The sequence below is a fragment of the Tenrec ecaudatus genome, chromosome 7 (genome assembly GCF_050624435.1).
Source record: "Tenrec ecaudatus isolate mTenEca1 chromosome 7, mTenEca1.hap1, whole genome shotgun sequence".
In the NCBI taxonomy this organism is placed as follows: Eukaryota; Metazoa; Chordata; class Mammalia; order Afrosoricida; family Tenrecidae; genus Tenrec; species Tenrec ecaudatus.
Window position 1 is genome coordinate 41,224,536 of NC_134536.1, and position 26,612 is coordinate 41,251,147.

At 39.5% G+C, this 26,612-nt stretch overlaps 1 protein-coding gene across 1 annotated transcript in view; it reads right to left on the reverse strand.

Annotated features, from left to right (window-relative positions):
* Positions 1-26,612, reverse strand: part of LAMA2 (laminin subunit alpha 2) — a 636,281-nt gene that overhangs the window by 468,413 nt on the left and 141,256 nt on the right. Inside the window, exons 2-3 of the mRNA XM_075554570.1 lie at positions 19,190-19,360; positions 13,019-13,131 (exon numbers count right to left, since the gene is read on the reverse strand). Of these exons, the coding sequence (XP_075410685.1) occupies positions 13,019-13,131; positions 19,190-19,360 (284 nt within the window). The remainder of the gene's footprint in view (positions 1-13,018; positions 13,132-19,189; positions 19,361-26,612) is intronic.

Sequence of the window (26,612 nt, forward strand, 5' to 3'; positions counted from 1 at the left end):
CTTTCCAGCACGCTATGGTGACAACACGTGCTTTGTATGTAACTCAGAGCATGCCACAACCCTACCAAGAATGATAGGAGAACTATGCGCAAAAATGTGAATCATAGTGTACTAACTGTAGGAGGCTCACCACAGGTGAGAATGAGGGCCAGACAGTTAAACACTGGGCTGAGAAAAAACAACAATCCTTTCTGAAGAGGAACTGAAGGAGGGTTTCTTTCCAACAGAAGTGAAAAATGCTGATTATCTGTGAGTGTACGGAATGCTGTGAGTTCAAAACCATGGGGCTCTCTTACAAGAAACAGACAGGCTGTTATATAGTACATTCGATTGCACAAACAAACAAAGCAAAACAAAAACAGATGCCATAAGAGTCCATTTCAATTCCTGGTTACACTTTACAGAGGTATGTGCTTCTTAACCTTCACAATAAATTCTGGGAAGTTGGATATTATGTAAATTGGATATAGTGTAAACATCATATAAAAGAAAACCTAATGGAAAACCTGCTGCTAGCCATCTTCATGGCTGTTGTCTCCACTACCACATCTGCTGCTAGTGGAGGCCAGAAAGATCGGTGATGGTAAGAGGGAGCAAGAGCAAGAACAAGAGCATCCTGCCAGGCTACAAGGCAAAGCTCAAGAAGCCACACCTGAGCCGTGTTCTCTGTCGCACTGATGTGTGTTCCAGTCATGATACAGTGCTTCAAGAGTCTGGGAGCCATTAAAGGGAACTAGTACTCAAAAATAGAGCTAATTTCCATTTCAAAAATTAATGTATGGGACCACAGATGTGTAATGTATGGGACCAAGAGCTGTCTAAAAGGACTTTAAGTGACACTTTGCTCTAAGGGCTTCTGTGGATAGGACTTTTCAGTAGCAGATTACCAGACCTTTTCTTCTAGACCACCATTTTCTTCTAGACCACCATTCATTCGGGTAGTAGCGCAGCGGGTCATCGCAGGGGCCTCTATATGCACTAACCACATCGTCGTAGAGGAACACACCTCCTTACAGCTCTCTTATGAGCCTACATTAGGGTTGCCGTTGTTATGTGTCATCAAGGCAGTTTGGACTCCTGGGGACCCGATTCTAACAGAAGAATACCCGGTCCAGCTGCTCTCCGGCACCTCGGCAATTGTTCGTGGCTGAACCCGTTGCTGCAGCTGCGATGTCAATCCATCTCAACGAGGGTCTTCTTCACTGACCCTTACTTTCCCAAGCAGAATGTCCTTCTCCTGGCCCTCTTCCCTTCTGACAACCAAAGTACAAAAGAGAAAATCCAGCTACCCTCACTTCTAAAGAGCAATCCAGCTGTGCTCTGTACTTCTTCCAAAATGGATTTGTTCATTCTTCCGGCAAACAATATTCTTTGCCAACACCGAAATTCAATTGCATCAATTCTCCTGTGATCTTCTTTATTTACTCTCTTGGCATACATATAAAATGATAGCAGAACCACTTGAAATACACTAAAGAGAGGGGAAGTTAAGCTAGTATTGGGTTATTATCTATTAAAAATGTGCAATCTCAGTGGTGTGTACTATTCTGTAATAAACTGCATGTAAGTTTAGAATGGAATACATTTTATCATTATTTAAGCTCCTTAAGTCAGTTCTACTATCCAATGGAAATAGGATTTTGTCATTTTCCTTACTCCACTTCCTGATTTTAGTATCTCATTGTAGGAATATCATTCTATTTCCAGAATAATTCATCAAATATTTTTTGTTCAACACTGATGAATGGCAAAGTTGATCAATTTAAATGGTTTAATTAAGGGATGGTAGAAATGATGATGCAAAAACAAAAATTAAAATTGTATTTAAATATTGTTATACCAAAAATCATGCATTCCAATCCAGGAAAATAAGATTTTAGTAGAGAAATTGCAAATGCTATGAAGAAGGACTGATGAATAGCGTAGTTACTTTGTATTGCAAAAATCATTCATCTTTTTCCCAAGCTGACTTATTAGTATAATCATAATGACCCAGTGCTCAGAGGCAAATGCTCATTAGTGTTTTGGAATGGCTTCTTTGGTTGTCCTATGTTACCAGGATGATTTTTCTTATAGTTATGTTCATTGTTTCAGCTAATTTGAGATTAATCTACCATGACCTTCCTACAGAAAACTTGGCTGAAAAGACACATTAAAATATCAGAAAAAACCCAAACATATCAGAGGTGTTTTGACAAGGGAACTTGCTATCTTTAGTACTGAGACACAACTTGGCTAATAAGAAAGAATATTATAATCTTCTACCACCTTTTTTTCTTCTGTATAATTTTATTGACTGTGTACCTATCTTAAAAAGTACATAATCAATCTTTGTGTGTTTCATTAAATAAACAGAACATTAGTTACTGTGATGGGAATGTGATCATTAAATTTCAATATTTGGAGACTTCCGCATCTATTAGAAGATCAGTTTTAAGTGTTGTCGTTCATTGGAGTCAGATATCTTTTTTCTAGGTTCTAATACTTCTCAGACATAGAGTTTAACTTGTTTCTCTCATGGTCGGAATTTTCAGTGTTGACCACTCCTTCCTTCTGTATGTAGTTTAAGCTGGCTTCTCAGATTTCAGCCTTCCTCTTCTTTGCTCCAACAGCCCCAAGATGGTCCAACTGAGTAGACTGGCCCTGGATTGCGAACCAAAAGTCTAGGACTCAGAGGACCAGCAGAACAGCTTGATGACCGCTTCCGAAAGGTCACAACCTTGAAAGCTTATGGAGTGGAGTTCGATTCCACACACCTGAGGTCAGCACACCCTGGATTTGATAATAACGAACAGCACCACCTCTGCACCAGCTCAAAAACCAAACAAACATTCACTTCCATGGAGTAGACTGCAACCCATCATCCCTAGAGGACAGAATAGAAGTGGCCCTCTGGGTTTCTGAGACTTTCGATCTTTACAGATTTTCTCCCGTGGAGCTGCTGGCTGACCTCTCCTCCCTCACGGTGCCGTCAAGGGTCCTCTGCTCAACACGCATCTTAATAGGAAGCACCTGAGATTACATTTGTAGGCCTTCTTTTAATTAAGATCTACTTATCTAGGTTATCTGAAGGAGAGTCGCGATAGTAAACATAATCTCTATCAGTGAGATGCAAATTCACATCGCTCCCTTTAATCTTGCTCCTAAACTCCAAATTCATAAATGACATTATATATTCAATATTTCCACTTGCATAGCAAGGATACATTTCAAACATAGAAGTTTTAATTACCATCCAGTACCTCCAACCTGCATCTCCTTCACGCATTCAACCTCAGCAAATATGTGTTTACAGGATCAAATCCTAAGGAACAACATTTTTCCAGTCACTCCATCATAACATTTGTTCAGATCCATCTCCAAAGTTAACCCCAGCCGACCTTTCTGCTCATTGCCATGACTCCCACCCCCGCCCAAGTCAACCTCTACTGCTGATGGTGAGAACACTAGTGAGTATTAAGTGCTCACTCTTGCCTCACCACATTCATTCTCTAACAAGGCAATCCTTTTAATCAAATCATTCTATACACCTACATCCCTCTGTGGGCCTCTCAGTACACTCAAGATGAAATCTCGACCTGCTGTCATGATACATTACAACTGACGAGATTCCTGAGAAACTCTCTGACATCTATACCTATCACCTTTCGTCCGGAACTGTACATTTCCTCCACATTGGCTCTCCCTGCAGTCATCAGCCCGCCAGCTTCAGTGGCTGGAGGAAAAACTTGATGCAGCCTCTGGCCTGGAACTTCCTGTCACTCAATCCTCAACGCTACTTTCCCTCCCTTAGTCATTTACATGGAAGACACACAAATGCCGCAGCCCTTCCATCACTTTTGATGATCCTGTTTCATTTTGCCCGTGGCATTTTTCACCCCTCCAAGTGCTTCACTTAGTTTTCTGTGCCCGCCTCAGTATCATCAAGACGCCAAAATTAAAGAGAAAGGAGAAAAATTTAAAAACACTTCTATTCAGTGACTAAGAATATTCTAACTACTAATATTGCAATTTGATGCTGAATGATTATACGAAACTATTATTTTGCTTGTATTCATATACTGTAAGAAATATTACATTAAAGCAATGTATAGATGTATTTATTACATGATTAAAATCGATAATACACTTTACTAAGGATTCTGTATGTCACGGTATGAAAGGAGGACCATGGGGCGAGGGTGACACTGGGATCACACCAACCCCAGTGATGCCACCGATAATACCCAATATTGAATTAAAGCCACTGTACTGAGCTTAGCACGCGAGTCAGTAACTAAGAGAGGAGCAAACCGACCCAAACCAAACTCCTTGCTGACTCACAGCAACCCTAAAGGAGAGGGTGGAACTGCCCGTGAGTTTTGAGACTGTAACGTTTTACGGGAATAGAAAGCTCCATCTACTTTCCAGCTGCTGGGTTGGAGATGCTGGCCTCCTTGTTAGCAGTGTTCTACCTAAGCCCCACCCTTCTCCTGAACATGGCTGGCAGTTTCTAACTATAGACCTTAGGGTGAGCAGCCCCACACATAACAACTGTCTCACCAAGGACCTGAGAGAGAGAGAGAGGGAGAGAGAGAGAGACAGCATAAACAAACTCACAGATCTTCCAAATCTGACAGCTATCACAGAACTTAACACAACTGTAATTAATATGTGAAAATGGGAAATTTTAACTCAGATGTATAAATTAGTATCCAATGGATATCTTAAAACAGCAAAAAAGGAGGAGCTGATTCTAAGGGCTCAAGGGGAAAGTAAATGTTTTGGGAATGATGATGGCAACAAATATATAAATTTGCTTGACACAATGGATGTATGTATGGATTGTGATGATAGTTGTATGAGCCCCTAATAAAACATACTTAAAAAGGAGATTAGATCCAATAAAGAAAGCATTGGTATTCTGAAAAATGGGCAGCCAGAAAATATATAGACTGATGAAGACTAAAGAAGAGGGAGAGCAAGGAAAAAAAAAAAAAGAATTCTAAAACATAATGAACAAGGGTGAAAATTGTGTATATGAGTGTGTAACAGAAGTCCTCCCAAGAACAGAAGAAAGAATGGGCATTAGCAATATTGGAGAAAACATTGGCTGGGAAATTTTCAAGGCTGGTGATGATCATTTATCCAGATAATGCAGAAGTTTTAGATTCCCAAGAAGTACTGATAGAAACAGAATCACTCCTAGCTTCACTGTCGTGAACATGCAAACAGCAGGGCAACAGTGTTTGAAGATTTCAGGGTGCTGCATGTGAATGTAAAAATGTTGTCTCCAAAAATAAAATGGGTCAATGCACCCTGTCCCATCAAAATTACGAAAGAGTTGTGCTTTCTGGGTGGAAAGCATCAGACAGTGGTGACATTTTCTCACACTCAGTCTCTGTAGGCAGTCCTCTTCAGACTTTCCATAACAGAATTATTATAGCGTAAAATTTTAATAGACCTTTCCCATAGATCTTTATTAGGTCTCTTCCCTATCGCCCCACTGTCTGTTTTAGAGAAAGGCTCCCTACCTTGTTCCTTGATTTCCAGAAGCATTTTCCAAGGCAGTCACATTGCTGCTAATTGGAATAGAATTTGTACCGCCACACTGTTTTTATCTCCATGTTTTTTTAAATTTAATTTATCAACATTGTATATTCAAACACATAAAATACTATGCATACCCTAGTGTAAGGAATATCATAAAGCCCCACCCTGCATTTTTTCTTTTCTGTACCTCTTTTTCTTTCGTCAAGGAGTGTATACAATATCAAGTTGAATATGTAGAGATGTACAGCTATACAGTCGCACTGAGAGTGACAGATAGGATTGCTGTTCTGAACATGTTTAGAGGGGAGATTAATGACACGTAAAGGAAATTACATTTTGAAAAAAATCACAATGTATTTTATCATGAGACACAACATAAGATTTTATACGATTTAGTTTAATTATTACCCTCCATAAGATTATTGAATTGTGCATTGTTCCCTCCTGATTCATTTAAATAGTTACTGATTGCTTTCCAGTGGCGAGGTACCATGCTGGGCCCATGCCCTCGTGAGGTGCACTTGAGTCTATTTCTACTCCCAGCAAAGCTTTGAGCACCAGAACACAGCCCCACCCCAGCCTGCACCAGCCTCTTCATTGTGATGCTGGAACCCAATGCAGCCCCAGTATCCATCCATCTCTTTAAACATGGTTTTCCTGTTCTGTGACCCTCTCCCAAGCATGATATTCTTTACCAAAGATTGGTCTTTTCTCATAATGGGCTGAAAGTACTGAAGTCTTGCCATGCAGGACTCTGCTGGACCTTTCTCAAGGCCTTTAGTTCCGTTCTTCTGGCAGTCCATGGTACTTGAATATTCTTCATTAACACCACGATTTTAAAAGTATCAATTATTTAGGAGGCTCCTTATTCATTGTCAAAGTCACATGCATATGCTGCAATTGAAAATATCATCGCTTGAGGCAAGCGCATCTTGGACCTCAAGTGACATTCTTTACCACGCTAAAGACACCTTTGGTTGCTGATCTGCTGAATGCAATATGTCCCTGGGTTTCCTGACTGCTGCTTTCAGGAGTGTTGACAGTGGATCCAAGTAAATTGAAATCCTTGACAAGCTCATTCCTTCTCCTTGCCCTTGCGAATGACAACGCTTGTGAGAGAACAAGTATTTCCGCCTTGCTGAAATTTGAATTTAGTAAGAACATAGTAAAATATACCATTTATAATCCAAAATTATAAGGTAACTAAATAGTGAGGGGTAGAGGTGATTAGAGATCTTTGCTTTCACGAATTCACCTTCCACTTGGCTGCCAGGCAATCGACGCCTAATCACCAGGATGTGGGCTAGCGTCTTCATTCACAGGCTGCCCTCCAGGTCTTTCTCCTCCACACCCAAGAGACCGGACTAGACAGAAATAGAGTCAACTAGGCTATGCAAATTTTGCATGGCATTTTAAATATGTTTATTACATTCTTTTTACTTTTTTCCCCTCAACTAAATAAGTATTAAAAGCAGGGATAATGTTTATACTCTTTCTATCTGTATACTGATAATGAACTACATCTATCTCACTTATAATTTTTCATTTATTTAAAATTTCTCCTTAGCCTTTAATTAGTGCTTCAATTTCAAGAGATTTATTTTTCATTTTATAACATATTGGAGCTAATAATACCATGTATCTGTAGAGCAATTAAATCCTTTAGCAGAAATGAGTCAGAAGACAATGTAAGGAAATGTGGTCTGAAAGAATGTAAAAGCCTTCCTTCATGACTGACGATGTATCACCCTTAAACTAAACAACAATGACAATGACTAACTAACCTGAAGATCTTAAGTACTTTCACTACAAAATGTTATGGAAAAAATAGTATGTGATATTCACAAATATTCTTAAAAAACACCAATATGAAATCTTATTTTGACAGCCGCCACTGAGTCCGACTATGAAGATTCCATGTGTGTGAGTCAAACTGTGTGCCTTCTGGCTTCCAGTGGCTGTCTGTCAGAACTGGGTCTCTCTCCAGAGGGGTTTCCGGGTACACTTGAACATCCAAGCTAGCAGACTTCACACTATGAAGATACTTCAGTATTTAAATAAAATGCTAACTTCACTTCCATCTAGATCCTAATTTCCATTTGAAACTGTTAATCAGTAGGACTAAACAGGTCCCGATATGACGAATGATAAGAGATTTAGGTAAAAAATGTGGACTGTGTTTCTATAGGTATAAGAGCATCTTTTTTGGATAAATTTGCTTTTAGTTTGCGGGGGCCATCCTAGAAATAAAGTTGAGGGCTTATTGAAGTGAGGCTGAATTGTATACATGAGCATAGGTAATTTCTTAGCGTATCTAGTTTATTCAGGAATACATATGATTTAATAAATGCTTACAAGGTCTATGAAATAGCTACTTAGGAGTTTTACTCCATCAGCCAATCAGTTTTCTCCCTAAACAAATCAAAGCATGAAAAAATGGTCATGAAAAAAAAAGAAAGAATGAAGTGCATATCATCACATGTCTTGTAGCAGAAATCTGGTTAGAATAGATTATTTTGAAGCATTTATTAACCTTCAAATCTCTGTTCCTGTCTTTCGGGCTGCTGGGGTGTTTTAAGTGCATCTCTACCCCATCTTACTAGGTTTGTGCATACACATAATTGGGAAAACTTAAGTTATCATCAAGGTTATTATGATACATGGTCCTTATGTTGACCAGATGGAGTTTAGTTGTTACACTGCTATTATCATTATTTCAAATTTTTTTGCCATGCTATTATAATTTGTGTTGTGCTAATCTACAGTTTAGAGCACAGCATGATTAAGTCATTTGCTCCGAATACACCATCAGTGAATAGGCGAGTTGGGAAAAATTAATAATCCCTCAGTAATTAAAGTCTAAAAACAACCTACTTATAAAATAAACAGATACTTTCTTGTAAATACATTGCCATATCCTGTTAATGATTGTATTAGATGTTAAAATATTAAAGAAATAGTCAATAGTAATCTGTAATGATTTCATAAAAGAAAGACAATCACTACTTTAAAGAATTATTTGGTGTGCTTCTCAGAGAAGCCACACTACTGAAACTGCTGAAATTAATAAATCACAAAATAAAAAGGCAAGCCCATAAATGATCAAACATCTGGTGGATCAATGATAAACAAGCACTTGGTGGCATTCACCTATTTATTATAACTACTGCCCTAAGCTCCTCATTGGACAATGGCCCATGTTACTTACATAGCTGATTCACTCTTCATATTATAATTAGATAAGAAAAAAACAGAACTAATGCCATTTCAGAGGACTGATAGAGTACACTAGAAAATGAGAGACGGGTCCCTGTCTTATGCTGGAATAAATGTTGACAATACTCTCTTGCGGACGCATGTAAGATATAAAATGGAATGGTGTCTCTGAAATCAACAATATATGGGTACTTGTGAAACTATGCACAAAATTCTCATGCTAGGGCTTAAGATCCCAGGTTAGGCAATACTGTTGTAGTGGGTAGTGGTCAAAAGTCTTGGGTTTCAATTAAAATTATTTGAGTTAAAATCACAGCTCTGTCTCTAGTAACCTATGTGTGAGAGGCCAAACTAGAGAATTTCTCAGAGCCTTGCGTTCTTCGCTCGTTAAAGAAGGGCACTGATACAAGCTGCCTCACTGAAGTAATATGAGAAGTACGGGAAGTCCCTGGTTACAAGCATCTGACTTATGTACAAGCCATAGTTAAGGACAAATCCCCATTAAGCCAACTATTGGAAATATTGGAAGTACATAATATAGTTTCTAAAACGTATCAAAAGTTTTTATAGTTCATAAACAAAAGGGCACTACTTTGCTACATGAATTAAAACATTGGCATTATTATTATTGTGTTATGTTAAAGATATTATAGTGAATCTTGATGTTTCTTTAATTTTTTTTCATATAAAGAAAGGTACACTTTAACCTATATACAAAAGCAATATTTGTCAAGTTAATGTTAGGTATGAATTGTATCTTAATTGTTTGGAGTCACATAAAATTTTGACTTTAAGATACATTGAGCAATGGAACTCATATATAATCTGGGAACTGTCTAAAAATGAAATAATAAAGGTGTCCGCATTCTCTGTATTTCTGATTCATTGAAATATGCCTTCTTGTAGCTTTGCTCTTTATCAGAATTAGTGCTACAAGCATAATCCACACTTTGTTACTCCGAAGGCCAGAGTCTACAGAAAGATAGAAATTCCTTTCCTATCAAGGGATTTTATCACAAAATCAATTAAAAATATTATATCACATAATGTTCCTGTCATGATTCTCACTAGAAGCAGACCTTGCCTTGTGTGTGCCTTGTCATAAAGTTATAACTTAAAAAAGTGAATGACACCTGGGATATAGTCCATTTGGAAGCTTTGGTTTGGGTAAATAAATTTAAACATATATATTTCAGTGATTATATTAAGTCTCAACATTTTAAAAAACTATGCATTTCCAAAAATATATACATTACATCACGAAAACCTTGCTGTGGCTACTGTGTGTCGTTGCGGTCCTGCCGACTGTTGCTGCCTCAAAGGGACAAAGTAGAACTGACCCAAAGGATTTCCCAGGCATCGTCTTTATAAGAGCTGATCGCCTGGTCTTTTCTGCTTCTGACCTTTTCTATAGTAGCTGGGTCCCTAACCCTTGTGCCTCTAGGCCTCCTTGTCAAGATCATTAAATAAATTAAAACTTTGATTCAAGTGGAATATGAAATTTTCCATTTAGAGATGATCTATGCTCTCATTCTTTTAAATGCACTGTGGGTTGATTTGCAGCCTGCAGAGAGAGCGGAGGTAGAAAAAGGTAAGTAAGTATGAACATACACGAAGTATGGGACTGCTTCAGGGTATGTCCACCTTACCACTTCTATTTGATTCTTGTGTGTGTGTGTGCGTGTGTGTGTGTGTGTGTATGTGTGCGTGTTTATTTTATTTCCTTTTTCTGTTTGATTCTTCTAAACCTTGGAGTCACTTAGATCTGGCCTGTGAACACAACTTTAGCACTCATGGTAACGTTTGATTATGAAAGCTATCTTAAAAGTGTCCCACCTCCTTAAAGCTATTAAACAAAACGGGAAGGAGAGAACAGCAGAAGAAATGAACAAACTCAAGATCCGATTGCCACTGAGTCAATGGTAACCCTGCAGGCCAGGAGGGCCTGCCCACAGGTGTCCCTAGCTGTGAATTGACTGCCGCAACTTTCTCCCCAGGAGGACTTGGTGGGTTTGCATCACAGACCTTTTTAGTAGCAGCCAAAATGCTTCTCAGGTGCTTACCTTAAAAGTCAAATCCCACCTGAGTGGAAGCAGCCGCCTGGAGAAGGTGCTTTCCCAGAAGACAGGGAAACCAGCAACAACTTTGAGCATCTTGGAAGCTTTGTGGTTAAGGTGTAAATTTATCTCCAGAAAGGTTAAGCTGGATGTAATACAAAATCTATCTCCATTTTCAAAGTCTATTTTTATTGGATATGGAGTTTGAGGTTTGCAGTTATTTTCACTTAGCATATTTTATTGTCGTTAAGATTTCATTGATTACGTAGAGAATGTGGCTGGCTGTTGTCCTCTGGGGTAACTTTTCTTAGTTTCCTATCAATATTTCATCTCTTTCTTTTTAGTGGTTTTACTATGATGCTCCAAGTCTACATAGTGGAAATAGATGTGCAGGGAAGCAAAGGAAACCTAGAAAGCAATGGTTTCATTGATAAATGGACTTTCGGGTGAATACTCTGACTGGCTGAATTAATGATGAGAGATAAATTAGATAGAAATGATTTAGTTAAAACTTTTGATTACACCGTCCAGTTATAAATTAGAATGTAAAGGGAGTACATTTGAATTTGATAACAAGATGAATTTGTGCTTAGGCTCAAAGAGCAATATAAATGATTTGTGCAAACTGTTTTAGTAATTGACTCTCGAGCTACATGTGTGGTCTAAAGGAAGCAGTGGAGAGTAAAGCAGAAACATCAAGCATCACTATTTATTGACTCCCTCGTCCAGATAATGGCCCTAAGCACAGAGCAGTAGATCCACTCTTGAGGAGGAAGGCTGGATTTCGGAGATTGCTTCGAAGGCAGAGAATGTTGCTGCCCATTAAGGACTAGGCATCAACATTAGGGAGATGGAATCGCTTTTGAGTTTAGGATCTCCAGGGAATTCATGATCTAAAACATCATTTATCATGTAGTAGCTTGCCTTGCCATTCCCAGAGAGAGCACGGAGGCTTCCTGGAAATGTCAGAAACTTGGGGCTGACATCGAGCTATTATCTACCAGAAACAATCACTTGCTAGGTAGCTCTTTAGCTGCAGCACAGAGGCCCTGCTCTCACCGAGTTGTTCCGGTTCCGGAGCATTCCAGATCTGTGGAAAAGGACCTGCTCTGAAACCCATTAGCCTGCTGTCCTGGTAGCCAGCACGAGTGTGTGTCGCCCTAGCCACGGTGGGCCCAGACCCTGCAGGAAGAAAGTGGCATGACAACTGGGGGCCATGGAACCATTAAGAAAATGCCACCAGGTGCCTCTCTCTCCCCTGGAGAATGGCTCTAACCCCCACTGGTTGGTGTTTCCCTACAAAATGGACACCTGTGGCAGCCATGCTCTTGATCATGTATACTATCATTACTACCACCACCACCTGAATTAATCCTAAAGCCTCTCCATACTCTGTCTCCACACTGGACGCGAGAGGAGAGGCAGCGGATCTCTCCTACCCTGGGTTGAGAGAGGGAAAGAGAAGCAGATTGAAAGAGGCCAGCGAGGCCCAATGTCTCCAGTCCCAGTCTACAATCCATTTAAAGAAGCCTTGTTTGGGAATTACAGCAAAATAAAGGAGCATGTTTCCAAATCTCTCTCTTTCTAAGGTTAAATAATTTGGAGTTCTAGGGATACTTGATTATTAACTTTACCCTGACCGGAACACTGTGAACCAAAAGAATAAATTAAGTGTCAAAGGCACCCAATCCTGTACAACACACCTCCAACGCCTTCTAAATCAATTTGATACAACTGTGAGGCTTGTTACCTCATGTGGTAGCCCAGCTTTAATATCTGAACCAACCGTCAGCACTTGCTCAACTCCCACTAGCGAGAGGCAATTTCATCAAGAGCCTTGTTATTCAAAAATCTTTAAATACACACACCATCAGCAGAGCGGCAGCACTGTAAGCTTTTAAAGGTTAAAAATAGTTTATATCTTTATGCAAAATTGTGTTGTTTCATATTTTCATCATCAACTCTAATTAATCAAAACAGAGTTCAGTACTCGGCTCTTCATGTATATTCATGTTATTTGTGCTTTAGAAATGAATACCAAACACTTTTATTTTTTTAATGACAATATACTAAATGCATAGCACCCCCCCCTTTTTTTCCCCTCAATCAAGAAAAGAACAGAAGATGATAAGATGATAAACTACTAATTAAGCAACGAGGATATCCAAGCTAGAAGTTCAAAAGTGGAAAACAATAAGTAAGTAGCACCATACCTGCTGTAAGTCCAGTGTAATTGTCACATGATGGTATTCAATTCCATTCTTAATACTGGGACTCTGCCACCAAGTGTTCTTCCCATCAATTGCATTTGTAATTGGGTGTCTTTCTGTGGAATCAACAGTAGCATGCGGAAGGAGAAGACATCATATTAATACATTTTGTCAGCTGTTTTTTATAAAGTAAAATAGGTCAAAATAACCATTAAGTGCCTATTAAAATTAAAATAATATTAAAAAGATAGCCTTTTTTTCTTAGCAGGATCTACTGAATGAAAACTTTTCCATAACACTGTGCAAAGAAGGGTTAAATGTTGGGCTATAACACCAGAGGCTGCAAAGCATTCTGGCCATCAGCCCAAATTGGCAACTTTGAAGGTAACTGAAGAAATTAAGTGTGAAAAAAAATACTGAAACATAATTGATATGTCAATCATTCAAAGAGGCACAAACTACTGTATGAGGCAGCTGTGTGATGCCATCAACTTTGTTAATGGAAACATTAAAGTCCTGAATCGTGGTGAAAGGTACGTGAAGATTTGCCCTTCGGACACATTCATTATTACGGAAGCCTTGGCGAGCCAATACACAGCAGGTTTTAATACAAAATCCTGTCAAATCCATTCCAGAAGTCCTTTTGCAACCAGTCTGTAACTTGCTACCATTATTTCGCTAGTTAAATGAAAGGCACCCCAAACTTTCGTCCAGTATGTTTCTATTCCCCACGGAGCGGAGGCGTCTGGACACTGATGAGAAGCGGGGAGAGGACGGCATAGGAAACGGCTCATCAAGCGCACATCTTCCCTCACCTCGACTCCAGATGGATGAGACTGGAGCCTACAGTAGTGAGAACTCAAACACAGAGAGCGATCCCACAACGCAGGAGGTGTCCACGATCAATGTGATGCCACACTCCTTTCTTCGGGTTCCCGTCCGCCTACCTACACTCAAACCTCACAGATCCCTCCTCTACTCCAACTTTATTCCGTGTAGCTCACAACAATGAACATCAGCTCTCTGCTGCCAAAGTGCTCATCTCCTCATGCCTCTCGGTTATTGGTTGAGTTGCGTCTGGGTTGACAAGGACTACAACTTCTGCTCCTGTGCCCCTTCTGAAAGCAGGCCCAGTGTGTGCACTGGTGAGGGTGTCAGAGGGAAGAAGATGGTGGAGGTTCCCGTCTCTATTCCCGCAGTCCGAATCGTTATATTCCAAACGGCACAATTGGAATTCCGCATATTTGTCTATAGAAATACTTTGTTTAAAACAACAGAAAAGCAGCTTCTGTTTATTTTGGAGTCAACAACCTTTGAAGTGTCAACCTTGGACACATTCCTAACGCTTATTTGGAATGGCTCTGAATGACCTTGTAGATCAGAACACAATCATTTCGTGAATTAAAGATAGACCTCACATAATGAACGCCACACCACGGGTAAGTACTTTGGTTATATTAGCTAACAGCTTAAGCATTCATTCTGATGGCAAAGCACACCGTTGAGGCCATGGACAGGTGTGCTACGAAGAGCTAGATGAGGCTTTGCTGGCCACTTAATCTCTGTCATCACTGAGCTGGACACACCAAACGCTACTCGCAGTTAATGCTTCCAGATTATTCTTAATCTCAGAGATTGCTGGTTTTGATTTTGTTTAATGAAAGAACAATAATTGGCATAGGAATCTAGTTTTAAAAAAATATTTTTCCAAATGAAAACCTTCAAATTCAAAAGCTGTAACCTCTGGTATGCCTATCATGAAAGACCTCAGTCGCTCACGGCCACTGTCTCATAGCAACCCTCATGACCAGTTTTTTAAAAAATAAAACATATTTAAAAACCAATAAAAATGTTCAAAGCACAGTATCAAAATGAAGGAAATCCTTAGCAGTGTACTGATTTTATTGTCATAAAAATTTGGAGACTTCAAATCTTATTTACAATTAGACCAGCGCAAACATGTAGTATGGGAATTCTTTATTGTCAAGGTTAGGAAAAGAACATTGGAACTTTTAATATGACTGTTCTGATTATGATGCATATACATAACCTAATGATACATTGTCCCAGTAGGCATATAGTTCTGCACCTTAAAGACAAACTCCCACTTTATAAAAATGTTGGGGGGAAAGAGAATTAAGCAAAATTAAGTCCTTGATGAGGTAGGAGCCTGAAAGTAAAGTAAAATCACCTTATAAAATAAATGTGGATAAAAACTGACTTTTCACTAAATATGCCATTTAAATATTAATTAAATGTCCTATTTTGAGCATTTTTCTGCATATTAAATTAAAAAGTAGAGTTGTCTGTAATTCCCTGAAAACATAAACGTGTATGTCTCCATATGAGAATATAATTATATAGGACAGGACAAAAATCTTCCAATTATATTGGTGAATCATTTAACTAAACAACTGGATAGGCTTGGTTTTGTACTAAATGTAATTATATTAGCCAACTACTGAGATGAAGCATTCTGCCTCATTAATTTAAAATTAAAATTTCCGAGTATATTTCATAATTTGCAGTAATCTGTTGACGCTAAGGAAGGTGTCAGGTCCTGAAAACAACAGCAAAGACCAGACACATAACTAAATATCAAATAAATACACTTGAGGGTGTCAGTGGGTGCTGAAATTGGAACAGCATGAATTGGTACCATTAAAAAATATTACTGGCATTGTGCCCAAGAGAAAAACAAGTAGCAAAGATAGCATTCTCCAAACATCCTCCTGAATCTTTATAGACCATGTGACATATGATTTTTAAAAAAACAAACATTCACAAAACCACATTTCCCAATCAAATTCCTGACTCTGAGGTAATTGTGAAGGAAGCTGTCTAATTGGAAATTTTTATATCTGCAGCCTCAGGTTAAATTGATATGAGAATTAGTCATGAAAAGGAGGACTGGGAGATGAATCAACAATTAACCATAATCCCATTATGAAAGGTTAATCATAATTAATTTGCAAATACTGATTAACTGTTGGCATAGTTCCCTTTTTCAAAAGGAGTTAGAAACGTATAAGATCCTCAGCAGGGACCGTTGTACACACCAACCCAAGAACTAACTGCATCTGAAGACTAACGAGGGGATCAAAGATGAAGCAGACCTTTCAGACGGCTCCTTTTTCATTGGGAAGCACAATCTATTACAGTCAGGAAGTTCAAGGTTAATTCTCTTTGTATGGTAATTAAATACAGGCATCCGGATTTATCTAGAAGTTTATTGAATTTGTGGAATTTTAATGTCTGTTTATCTTTCACTAAAATATTTTCATGTGGTTTATTGACAGATTTTTATTCTTGTGGGGTATCATCTGTTTAAATTTCTATTTCCAAACATGATTTTAAAATGTAATGGAAATGACTGACCAAAAAAAAAAAAATCACATAAAAGCCCCTGCTCTGACGAATTTACAACAACGAAAACAATACTACAACAAAACTGGTGTGGGGGTGGTAGAATACAAAGCACCCCTCACATGAAACTTGCTTTACTAAAACGATATATTCATTTGCAACTCAGTGTGAAAACAGGTGGGATGTCTCATGAGTTCTTACACTGAGACCTACCAGACTCTAGTCTAAATAATGAACTCAGAAGAGGATAAGTGGCCGTGGAGCTTATTGGGCCTATGGGGTAAATGTAGCTCATCCATTTCCCAAAGAAGTCTCTCTTTTGTTTTTTTCCATCGAATCTTGGCATCTTCCTTCCACTCCGTCTCTCATTCCACTGAACTAAATGGAATCACCTTCTTGGAACTCTGTCTGATTATTTAAGTCCCCATTAGTGCTTTCCTCCTTAGATGTCCCAGATCAATTGTATGCCCCCCAAGGTTTAGTCCTCTGCTCTCAATAAATGTGCTCTTTCCATTTCATAGCACACGAGCACATACGGTACGTGCCTTCATCCAAAACTCTTAAACATATTCTGAGAAGGAGCCTGATAGTGTAGTGGTTACGCAGTGGGATGCTAACTCTAAAGTGAGTAGTTCAAAACCACCAGCTGCTCCTCAGGAGAAAGATGAGGCTTTCTACTCCCACCAAATGTTCCAGTCTCAGAAACCCACAGTAGGAGTTCCGCTCTCCCCTCGGGGGTAGCTGTGAGTCAGAATTGACTCAGTGGCAGTGAGTTTTGCGTTTAGAAATGTTCCGGCACACTGTAATGACATCCACCATGGAAGATAACTGCCGAGAGCACCCCCCCACACACCAAAAAAGGGAGGGGTGCGCCATTCAAAGTAGTCTCATTGTGTCTCCCTAGTTTATTTTTAAGCATCCTGTGATAAATAAGATCACCTGGTTAAATCAGAGAAATCTCAATTTTCCAAATATTTTAATGTTTTAATATCTCTAAACTATATAAAAGTCCAAAGGCATTTGTCTCTTTAACCTACACTCTGTAGAAAAATATACATGTCTTTCAATTTTTTTCTGAGATAAAAAAGGCAAATTGAAGGAGAAAGATTTTATTCATTTTAGATATTTATAACTTTAAAAAGCTAATGATTTTAAAAATACATTGATTGTTAAACTTGTTTTCTTTACATTTATTATTAATTGAGAGTGAATGCTTATATCTTATCATTCCATAGTTCAAACACATCAAGCAGAATTGTATAATTGCTACCACAACCTGTTTCCAAACAGTCTTTTTCTTCCTGGACTCCTTGACATCGGCTCCCTTTTACCCGTACCCCCACCCCACCCCACAATTGTGAAGTTTTATCTCCATTATTAAGCACATCAATTGCCACTAAATATTTAGTTAATCTACTCAACAAATATAGTTGATCATGTCCCAATGTTTAACTCAACCTCCATCTTTAACAGCATCTGATATCAATCCACTCTACTCCACAAGTCTTTTAGCCTTCAAACAAGATTACTTAAAGGTATCTGAATAGATAATGCTGCTTCATACCTTCAAGATTATGTTATACTTCTCATTTTATAGTGCTTTCCCTTCCTTTTCCCCTTATTGAGAGTCTTGGTGGCGTAATGGTTACGCATTGGGCTGCGATCCACTTCGTCAGCAGTTAGAAACCACCAGCAGCTCCAAGGGAGAAAGACAAAAAGACTGCGCTTTCTACTCCCATAGCCAGTTCCAGTCTTGGATACCCACAGGGGGTCGCTGTGGGTCAGCATTGACTCCTGGCAGTGAGGTTGATTGGTTGGTTTCTTCTTATTCACGCCTGTGTTCCAGCTGAAAGTGATGAAGCAGATCCTTTCCCTAAAGAATCTTCCGACGGCCTTTCTGAACTGTCAGTTTACTTCGGCTTACTTTCATGTCATCTTGTCACCTGGCCGTTCCTACTTGCCTTTTGGTTCTAAACTTAGAACTTTTATTCTAAACTTCTCCTTCATTGCCTTAGAATCGATTCCAATTCATGGTTTTATATATACATAATACATAATATGCATGTATACCATATGCAATATTATATGTAGTATATATTGTCTGTGTGCTTGTGTGTGTGTGTACTACATATGGAAAAAAACCTCGCTTACTAAGTCGTGGTACTTTTGAAAAATGATTTCCTCACTAATAGCTACTACGCTTTATTCCTGCCAGAAGCTGACGCGTAAGTGACCAAAATATGATTAATAAGATAGCAGGTGCTTATCAATGTTTGTTGAAAGGTAGAGTAACTATGGAGTAACTAGCTGTGGAAAACCTACTATTATAACCCCAAGGTGTTCTCAGCTAGAGAATTCTCACCAGGTATTGCACATGACACATCAATATCCTATCCTGTTTGTTGAATGACCGCGAAGGACCATAAAGACAGTCAAACCCCCCTGCCCCCCAAGAAAAAAAATCCTTCACTGTCACCTAGTGGATTCCAACGCTTAGCGTCCTCACTCCTAGCAACCATGTAGGACAGAGTAGAACTTCCCCTGTGCGTTTCCAAGACTGTTAACTCTTTACAGGAGTAGAAAGCCTCGTCTTTCTCTGGCCAAGCTGTGGGTGGTTTCAAACTGCTGACCTTATGCTTAGCAGCCCAACGTGTAAACATTATGCCACCAGGGTACCTAAAGAAGGTTACAGTGAAGAAAATGTCTAGAAATTATTTAAATTCCGTGCCTTTTGCTTTAATAAAAGTTAGCCTAAAAACGACTCATTTGTAGGCGTCTACCCAGCCCTTTACCACGTGAACGACGTACGGGAGGGATTGCTGCTATTTTGGTTGCAGATTCGACACTGAGGGTTCCTCACAGGCTGTCCAGGCACGTGCTCTACCAACTTGCAGAACATTTCGGGCCCTTTCTCGCCGCAGGTCGCATTGGTGGTGATGAGCGCATTAGAGGCGAGATTCAACACGGCGGGAAATAAACCTAAAGAGATGGACAGACAAATAAGTGTGTTACAAATGAGTGGCATGCCTCTGGTGTATTTTAAAATGCAATTAAGATATGATATTTATCACATCATTCAATTAATTCCAAGTGAAATAATTATGGAATACATAACTTAATTCAGTAAAGTACAAAAATACCAGGTGACATCAAAAGAACAGTTCTCTCTTTTTAATCATTTTATTGGGGGCTCATACAATGCTTATCACAACGCATACATCTATCCATTGTGTCAAGCACATTTGTTGCCATCAGCATTCTCAAAACATTTGCTTTCAACTCGAGCCCTTGGTATCAGCACCTCATTTTTTCCTCTCTTTCCCCACTCCCCCCTCCCTCATGAACCATTGATAATTTATAAATTATTATTTTTCATATCTTACACTGAGCGACATCTCCCTTCACCCACTTTTTTGTTGTCCATCCCCCAGAGAGGAGGCCATACGTAGATCCTTGTAATCAGTTTCCCCTTCTACCCTACCGTCCCTCCACTCTCCAGTTATCGCCACTCTCACCATTGGTCCTGAGGGGTTTACCTGTCCTTAAATCCATAGCCTAAGACGATCTGTTTTACTTATTAGCATCTAATATTTCATTAGAGAAAAATCTGGTCTAAACCATACACCTCTAAAAATGCTGTGTTCACTCTATTGGCAAAAGATCTACAGCGTCTTCCAATGACCTCCTTCCATCTTCCATTTCAGCCCTTCGGGTCAATTAATAGAATAGAATCATATGTGAAGTTCTTTCCAAATTATGTTTGTCATCGTTATTTTCATGCTCCAATAATCATTTAGCAAACATGGTTGCTATGTTTATTTATATTGACATTGTCAAAAACTAAAGAATGTTAAAAATTTGAAAACTTATCTTTAACTTCCCTCTGTATTATAAAGTTACAGTGCGCAGTAATATCTTACCAGAATCCAATCATCATACATTCATTATTACTTACATTAATTGAAAGTAATACAATACAATATCAGAGGCCAATTTCTTTGTAGGATTAGAAGTCTTTCGTTGCTTATGAAAACTCAACTCATACTGTTTACCAGAAGTTTGTTAATTCTGTCATACAATTCATCTTGTAGGGCTCTTGTTTCATAAACAATACATCACAGTCAATCATTAAAAGCCCCTCTTTAGCTGAAAATTTCCTTTTGAAGAACACATGCGTTAGAGAATAGATAATGTGTTACAGTTAATCTGAGGAACATGACAATCTGTTCTCTCAACTCAGAATCTGGGCCAACTAGGTCTGTGTCTAGTTAGCCTCTGAGAGAAATTGTTTATTTTTTACTGAGATACCTACAGATTTACACTCATGTTAGCATTTCACCTTATCTTTGGAAGGCAGTATACACTAAGCTATTGAAAGAATGATGAAGATTAGTCTCATGAAACATTTTCATCCATCATCTGCAGAATAATGATGATGATGGTAGCCAGTACTAATGAAGGTTTCCGACATACCAGGTATTATTTTGCATTGACTAATTTATGACCAACAAAAACCAATACACCAATCCTATTTTATGAACAGAGCACCAAGATGGTAATTAACTAACGCAGAGTTAGTAACCAATCTGTGGTTTGAACCAAAATAGCCTGGCTCCATAGGCTAGCCTGTTCGCCCTTGCATTTTTTTAAACATTTTATTAGGGACTCATACAACTCTTATCACAATCCATACATATACATACATCAATTGTATAAAGCACATCTGTGCATTCTTTGCCCTAATCATTTTCAAAGCATTTGCTCTCCACTTAAGCCCTTTGCATCAAGTCCTCTTTTTTCCACTCCCTCCCCGCTCCCTCATGAGCCCTTGATAATTTATAAATTATTATTTTGTCATATCTTGCCCTATCCAGTGTCTCCCTTCATCCCTTTTCTGTTGTCCATCCCCCAGGGAGGAGGTCACATGTAGATCCTTGTAATCAGTTCCCCCTTTCCAACCCACTCACCCTCTACCCTCCCAGTATCGCCCTTCACACCCCTGGTTCTGAAGGTATCATCCACCCTGGATTCCCTGTGCCTCCAGCTCCTATCTGCAGCAGCGTATAACCTCTGCTCTATCTAGGCTTGCAAGGTAGAATTTGGATCATGGTAGTGGGGAGGGGGGAAGAAGAAGCATTTAGGAACTGGAGGAAAGCTGTATTCTTCATAGGTGCTACGTCGCACCCTGACTGACTCATCTCCTCCTCTAGATCCCTCTGTGAGGGGATCTCCAGTGGCTGACAAATGGGCTTTGGGTCTCCATTCTGCACTTCCCGATTCATTCACTATGGTAAGATTTTTTTTTTCTGATGATGCCTTATACCTGATCCTGTAGACACCTCGTGATCGCACAGGCTGGTGTGCTTCTTCCATGTGGGCTTTGTTGCTTCTGAGCTAGATGGCTGCTTGCTCACCTTCAAGTCTTTAAGACCCCAGACACTATCTCTTTTGATAGCCGGGCACCATCAGCTTTCTTCACCACAGTTACTTGTTCACCCGCTTAGGCTTCAGCAGTTGTGTCGGGAGGGTGAGCATCATAGAATGCCAATTTAATAGAAGAAAGTATTCTTGCATTGAGGGAGTGCTTGAGTAGAGGCCCAAGGTCCTTCCGCCACTTAAGTACTAAACCTATAAATATAGGCACATAGATCTATTTTCCCATCCTCATATATATATTTGCATGTACATGTCTTTGTCTAGACCTCTATAAATGCCCTTTGCCTCCTAGCTCTTTCCTCTATTTCCCTTGACTTTCCTCCTGCCCCACTATCATGTTCTGTCCCCACCTGGGCTACAACTATACCTCTTCTTTACATTACCTTACCCTTGATCATTCCCTACCAGGCCTGCCACTCCCCCCTCACCACCAATTTGGATTCCATGTTGTTCCCTTGTCCCTGGGTTTGTTAACACCACTTCCTTACCTCCCACCTCCCCCTATCCCAAGATCCCCCAGAACTGTTGGTCCCCTTGTTTTTCCTCCAGATAGTTCATCCAGCCTGTCTGTTTCGACAGACCTGTGGAGATAATAACATGCACAAAAACAAGACAGAGGGAAACAAAGCAACAGTATATAACAAAACAACAACAACAAACCACTGACAAAGAACACAACAAAATACATCAATTAAGAAAAGCTTGTAGTTAGTTCAAGGATCGTTTGTTGGCCTTAAGGAGTGTTTTTCAGTCCAGTCTGTTGGGGCACCCTGCCCTGGCCCCAAAGTCCACTTTCAGCGTTCCCTGGGGACCTTGCTGCTCCATTCCCTTGCTGTTCCTCTGAACTCCCCCAGTGCTTTGCCTCGGCGTGGTGGGATCAGGTGAGGTGCAATTTGCACACTGTGTCTCCGGTGCTGTCCCCTGTAGCGCCTTTGGTCACTGAGGGGCATCATGTCTCATGGTTCACCCTTGCATTTTATAGTCTCTTCAATCTTATATGAAACCTATAGAAATCTAGTGCTAAGTTGTGAACCTGGGTGACCTTAGGCTTGCATTGGAAAAAACAACCGTACAGAAAAACTAATTTAAGATAGAATTTTTATTGTGATCCATCTCAAAGTGGCCAAAGGAGTAAGTAAATTCACAAAACCAAGCAACATCTCAGCTCTAGTCTCAGTCACTCCCAGGGCCTCCAAAGCAGAAGCAGAAGCTGTACTTAATCTTCTTTCTCTTCCTCCTTCCCCACACTGGCAATCTTTAAATTCCTTCTGATACTGCTGCCTCAGTCCAGCTCCTCATTAATCATCCTGCCTTCAGATTTTTTCTGCTAATAGCTATGGTAGAGAGGGCTTCAATTTTTGCCTCTTTGCCCAGATCATTTTTTTATTATTAAATTGCAAGTATCAACTCATTCACTCTTCCTGATTTGCTTCCGCTTTCATCTCCATGCTCAGCGGCGCCGGTTTGGTGACATTCTGTAGATGGGGGTGTATGACCTCTGTTCAGAAAATATTAGCTATTCATAAAACTATTTTTATTTATTTCATAAGAAAATATAGAGCGTTTTTCAAGGCTATTGTCCTATTTAACTTTAGCTTTATCTGTGTATACAGGAAATTATTTTTAAAATCATTCAAACAGCATTTCAACATTTTCAGGTTATAGATTTAAAAATAATTAGATTGTTGCCAGAGAATTATTCCTATACCTAAGTCCTTTTATTATCTAAACTGGTAAATATTATGTTATTAATATGCATGTTTCTTTCTTGTCTTCCACATCGGCATTTTGTACTTAAGTCGACAATTATTCTTTCACAGAATTTGTTTTGAGGACATGTGCATTCAGTAAAACTGTAATTGTAAGCTGTAGAATGCAAAGACTGTTAAGATAAGCTTGATGCAGGAAGTGGTCTTAAGTTCAATCTTGAAAAGTAAACAAAAATTTATCAAGGATGGAAAATGAATAAGGAAAAATGCTGGGCAAAAAGAACAACATGTGCGCATGGAGTTTGTCCTGACAGTTTCTGTCAATATTATGACTAAGAAAGTACTTGCATTGTAATGGTACATTATTGTGGGTATAGAAACACATAGGCTGGATCACATAGACTATGCGTTATGATTCATATATAGGCCTACATAACAACTGGTTAATTTTGATTAGTACATTGTTCTTGTATAATTTGCCCTTATTTTGTCCAAAATGTAAGAACAAGAATACATGATGGACATCTTCCTTTTTAAGACGTGACAGCTCTACCTTGCATCACTGTGTTCTGATTAACCCAGCTCTGTGCAGCTCCCTCAAGGAAGCTGCCTCAGGGGGAGATGGTCTTCTCAAAAACTGACTCAGGACATTTTAAGTTGACTCAGCGATCTCTATCATTCCCCCAATTTATACCCGAGTCCTGTCTCTGCCCTTGGAATAGATCTGGGAGGGATTCTGCATGATCTGCTTTAGGACAGCCCTCGGGGACCCTGATTGTAACTGGCTGTACCTCTACTTTTCCTGTCTAAGGAACCATAGGAAAGGGTCAATATGGGAAGATGTCTCAAAATAAATTTACTTTATATCATATATACAGAAAGCATATAAATGAAGTATAATCAAATTTACCTAGAGAATAAAACAAATCAAACATGAGCAAAATGATGCACCTACAGAAATGCTAGGTCCTGAGGGAGTGCAAATGATTTGCATTCAACTGGTAACTTAAAGGTTAACAATTCAACCTATGCAGCAGTAGGCAATCAACATGAACAACAGCTAAAAAATAATATAATACAGGCTTGGGTAAAGCATTGATTCAAAAATTCATTCATAATCTTCATAGTCAGAGTCTACATAAGAAAAGCGAGGTATTTTTGTAAGCCCTTGAATAGCTTTTACTCCATACTACAGTCAACGAAGTTGCAGTTCAGAAAGGATAAGCAATGGACACAAAGCTATGGTGGTGTTCTCAGGTAAGTGTTGGACCACTAACCTCAAGGTCAGCAGGTCATACCTTTCATACATTCTATGGGGAAAAATGGAATCATCTGCTTCCCTAAAAATGAACAGCCTCGGAAATTCCATTTAAATGTGATAGGTTGAGAAAAAGTGTGATAGGTTATGTGTTTGTTTTTTTGTCAATTGGCCAGCCTTGGGTATTCTATTGCTTGGCAATAATGACTTATGAATAAGGTGCAGGTTATAAACTGGTGCTGTCTCTTTGAGAGGGTGGTCTATTTGATACATATTTTTAAAAAGGTATTGCAGAAAATTGGCCCGTCTCTCCTTTTTGCTGGTCTGGATGCCGAGTCTGGTCTCTTGGAATCTGATCTGTGATATCCTGTAAGGTATTGATAGCCTGCCAGAATACCTGACCTACTGGCCCAAGTCTGCTTTCACTGCCGTCTGTTCTTCCAGCTTCTCAGCCCCGGGCAGGCACGGAAGTCAGGATGTAACATCTAACAACCTAGATCTTATCATTTCTACAATTGTATACGCCCTTTTGCTTGATAGTACCGTGTGTGTGTGTGTGTGTGTGCGTGCACACGCACGCGCACCTTCTTTACTTCTGTGGAGGTCCCAGCCAGGATTCTCCTTAGAAGTAAAGACGGTGAGACTTCTTCTCACTTAAGGACATGTTATCAGGAGAAGCCAGGCCCTGGAAAAGGACATCGTGATTGGTAAAGTACAGGGCAGTAGAAAAAGAAGGAAGCGGTGTATGAAATGGCTTGACACGGTGGCTGCCACAGTGGACTCAAACATAACAACTGTGAAGAAGGAACAGGGCTAGGCAGAATTTCGTTCAGTTGATATACAGTTTTTGGCTACTGTAAGAGAGTCTTCTGGGACTTATTATTGGAAGCTCTTATAGAGTGAGCTCTGACCCTTAGTAATGCCATGCACAAAAGAATCAAATCCTGCGTGCTCCTGTGCCATCCTCACAATTGTTCTTATGCCTGAGCTTATTGATGCAACCACTGTGTCAGTCCATCTCGTCGAGGGCCTTGCCTTCCTTAACTGCCCTACACTTTACCAAACATAATGTCCTCTCCAGGTCTGACCTTTCCTGAAAATATGTTCAAAGCAAAAAAGACAAAGTCCTACCATCCTTGCTTCTAAGGAGCAGTGAAATCTTACTTCTTCCAATAGAGAGCTACTTCTCCTTTGAGCAGCTCATGGTACTTTCAATATTCATCTGCAGTCCCACAATTCAAATGCATCCATTCTTCTATGGTTCCTTATTCCAAGTCCAAATGCCACAAGCATATGAAGGAATGGAGAACACCATGGCTTGTAGCAGGCACACCTTAATCCTCTGGAGCCAATCACTGTTGGATGATCTTAAGAAAAAATTGACTTGTGTGTGATCAATAAAAATGAGTTTGTTCTGTGGACTGACCATTCCTTAGGGTCACCTTTCTTTACAATGGGCACAGATATGGATCGTTTCCAGGCAATTGACCAAGAAGCTGTCTTCCAATTTTTTGAGCGTAGGCAAATGAGTGTTTCCAGTGTTCCTGAGCTTTCTGAAGCATTTCAGTGGGTATCCCATCAATTCCCGGAGCCCTGTGTTTTGGTAATGCATCCATTGCCATTTGAACGTTTTCCTTCATCCCCATTGGGTCTCGCTCTATGCAATCTCCTTAAATGGTGGGGTGTGAACTGGTTCTTTTTACTACAGTGACTCTGTGCATTTTTTCCATCTTCTCTTGATGCTTCCTGTGTCGTTCCATATTTTTCCCACAGAATCTTCCAAGATGAGGACTCAGCGCTTGAATTCTGTTCTTGAGTCCCTTCAGTT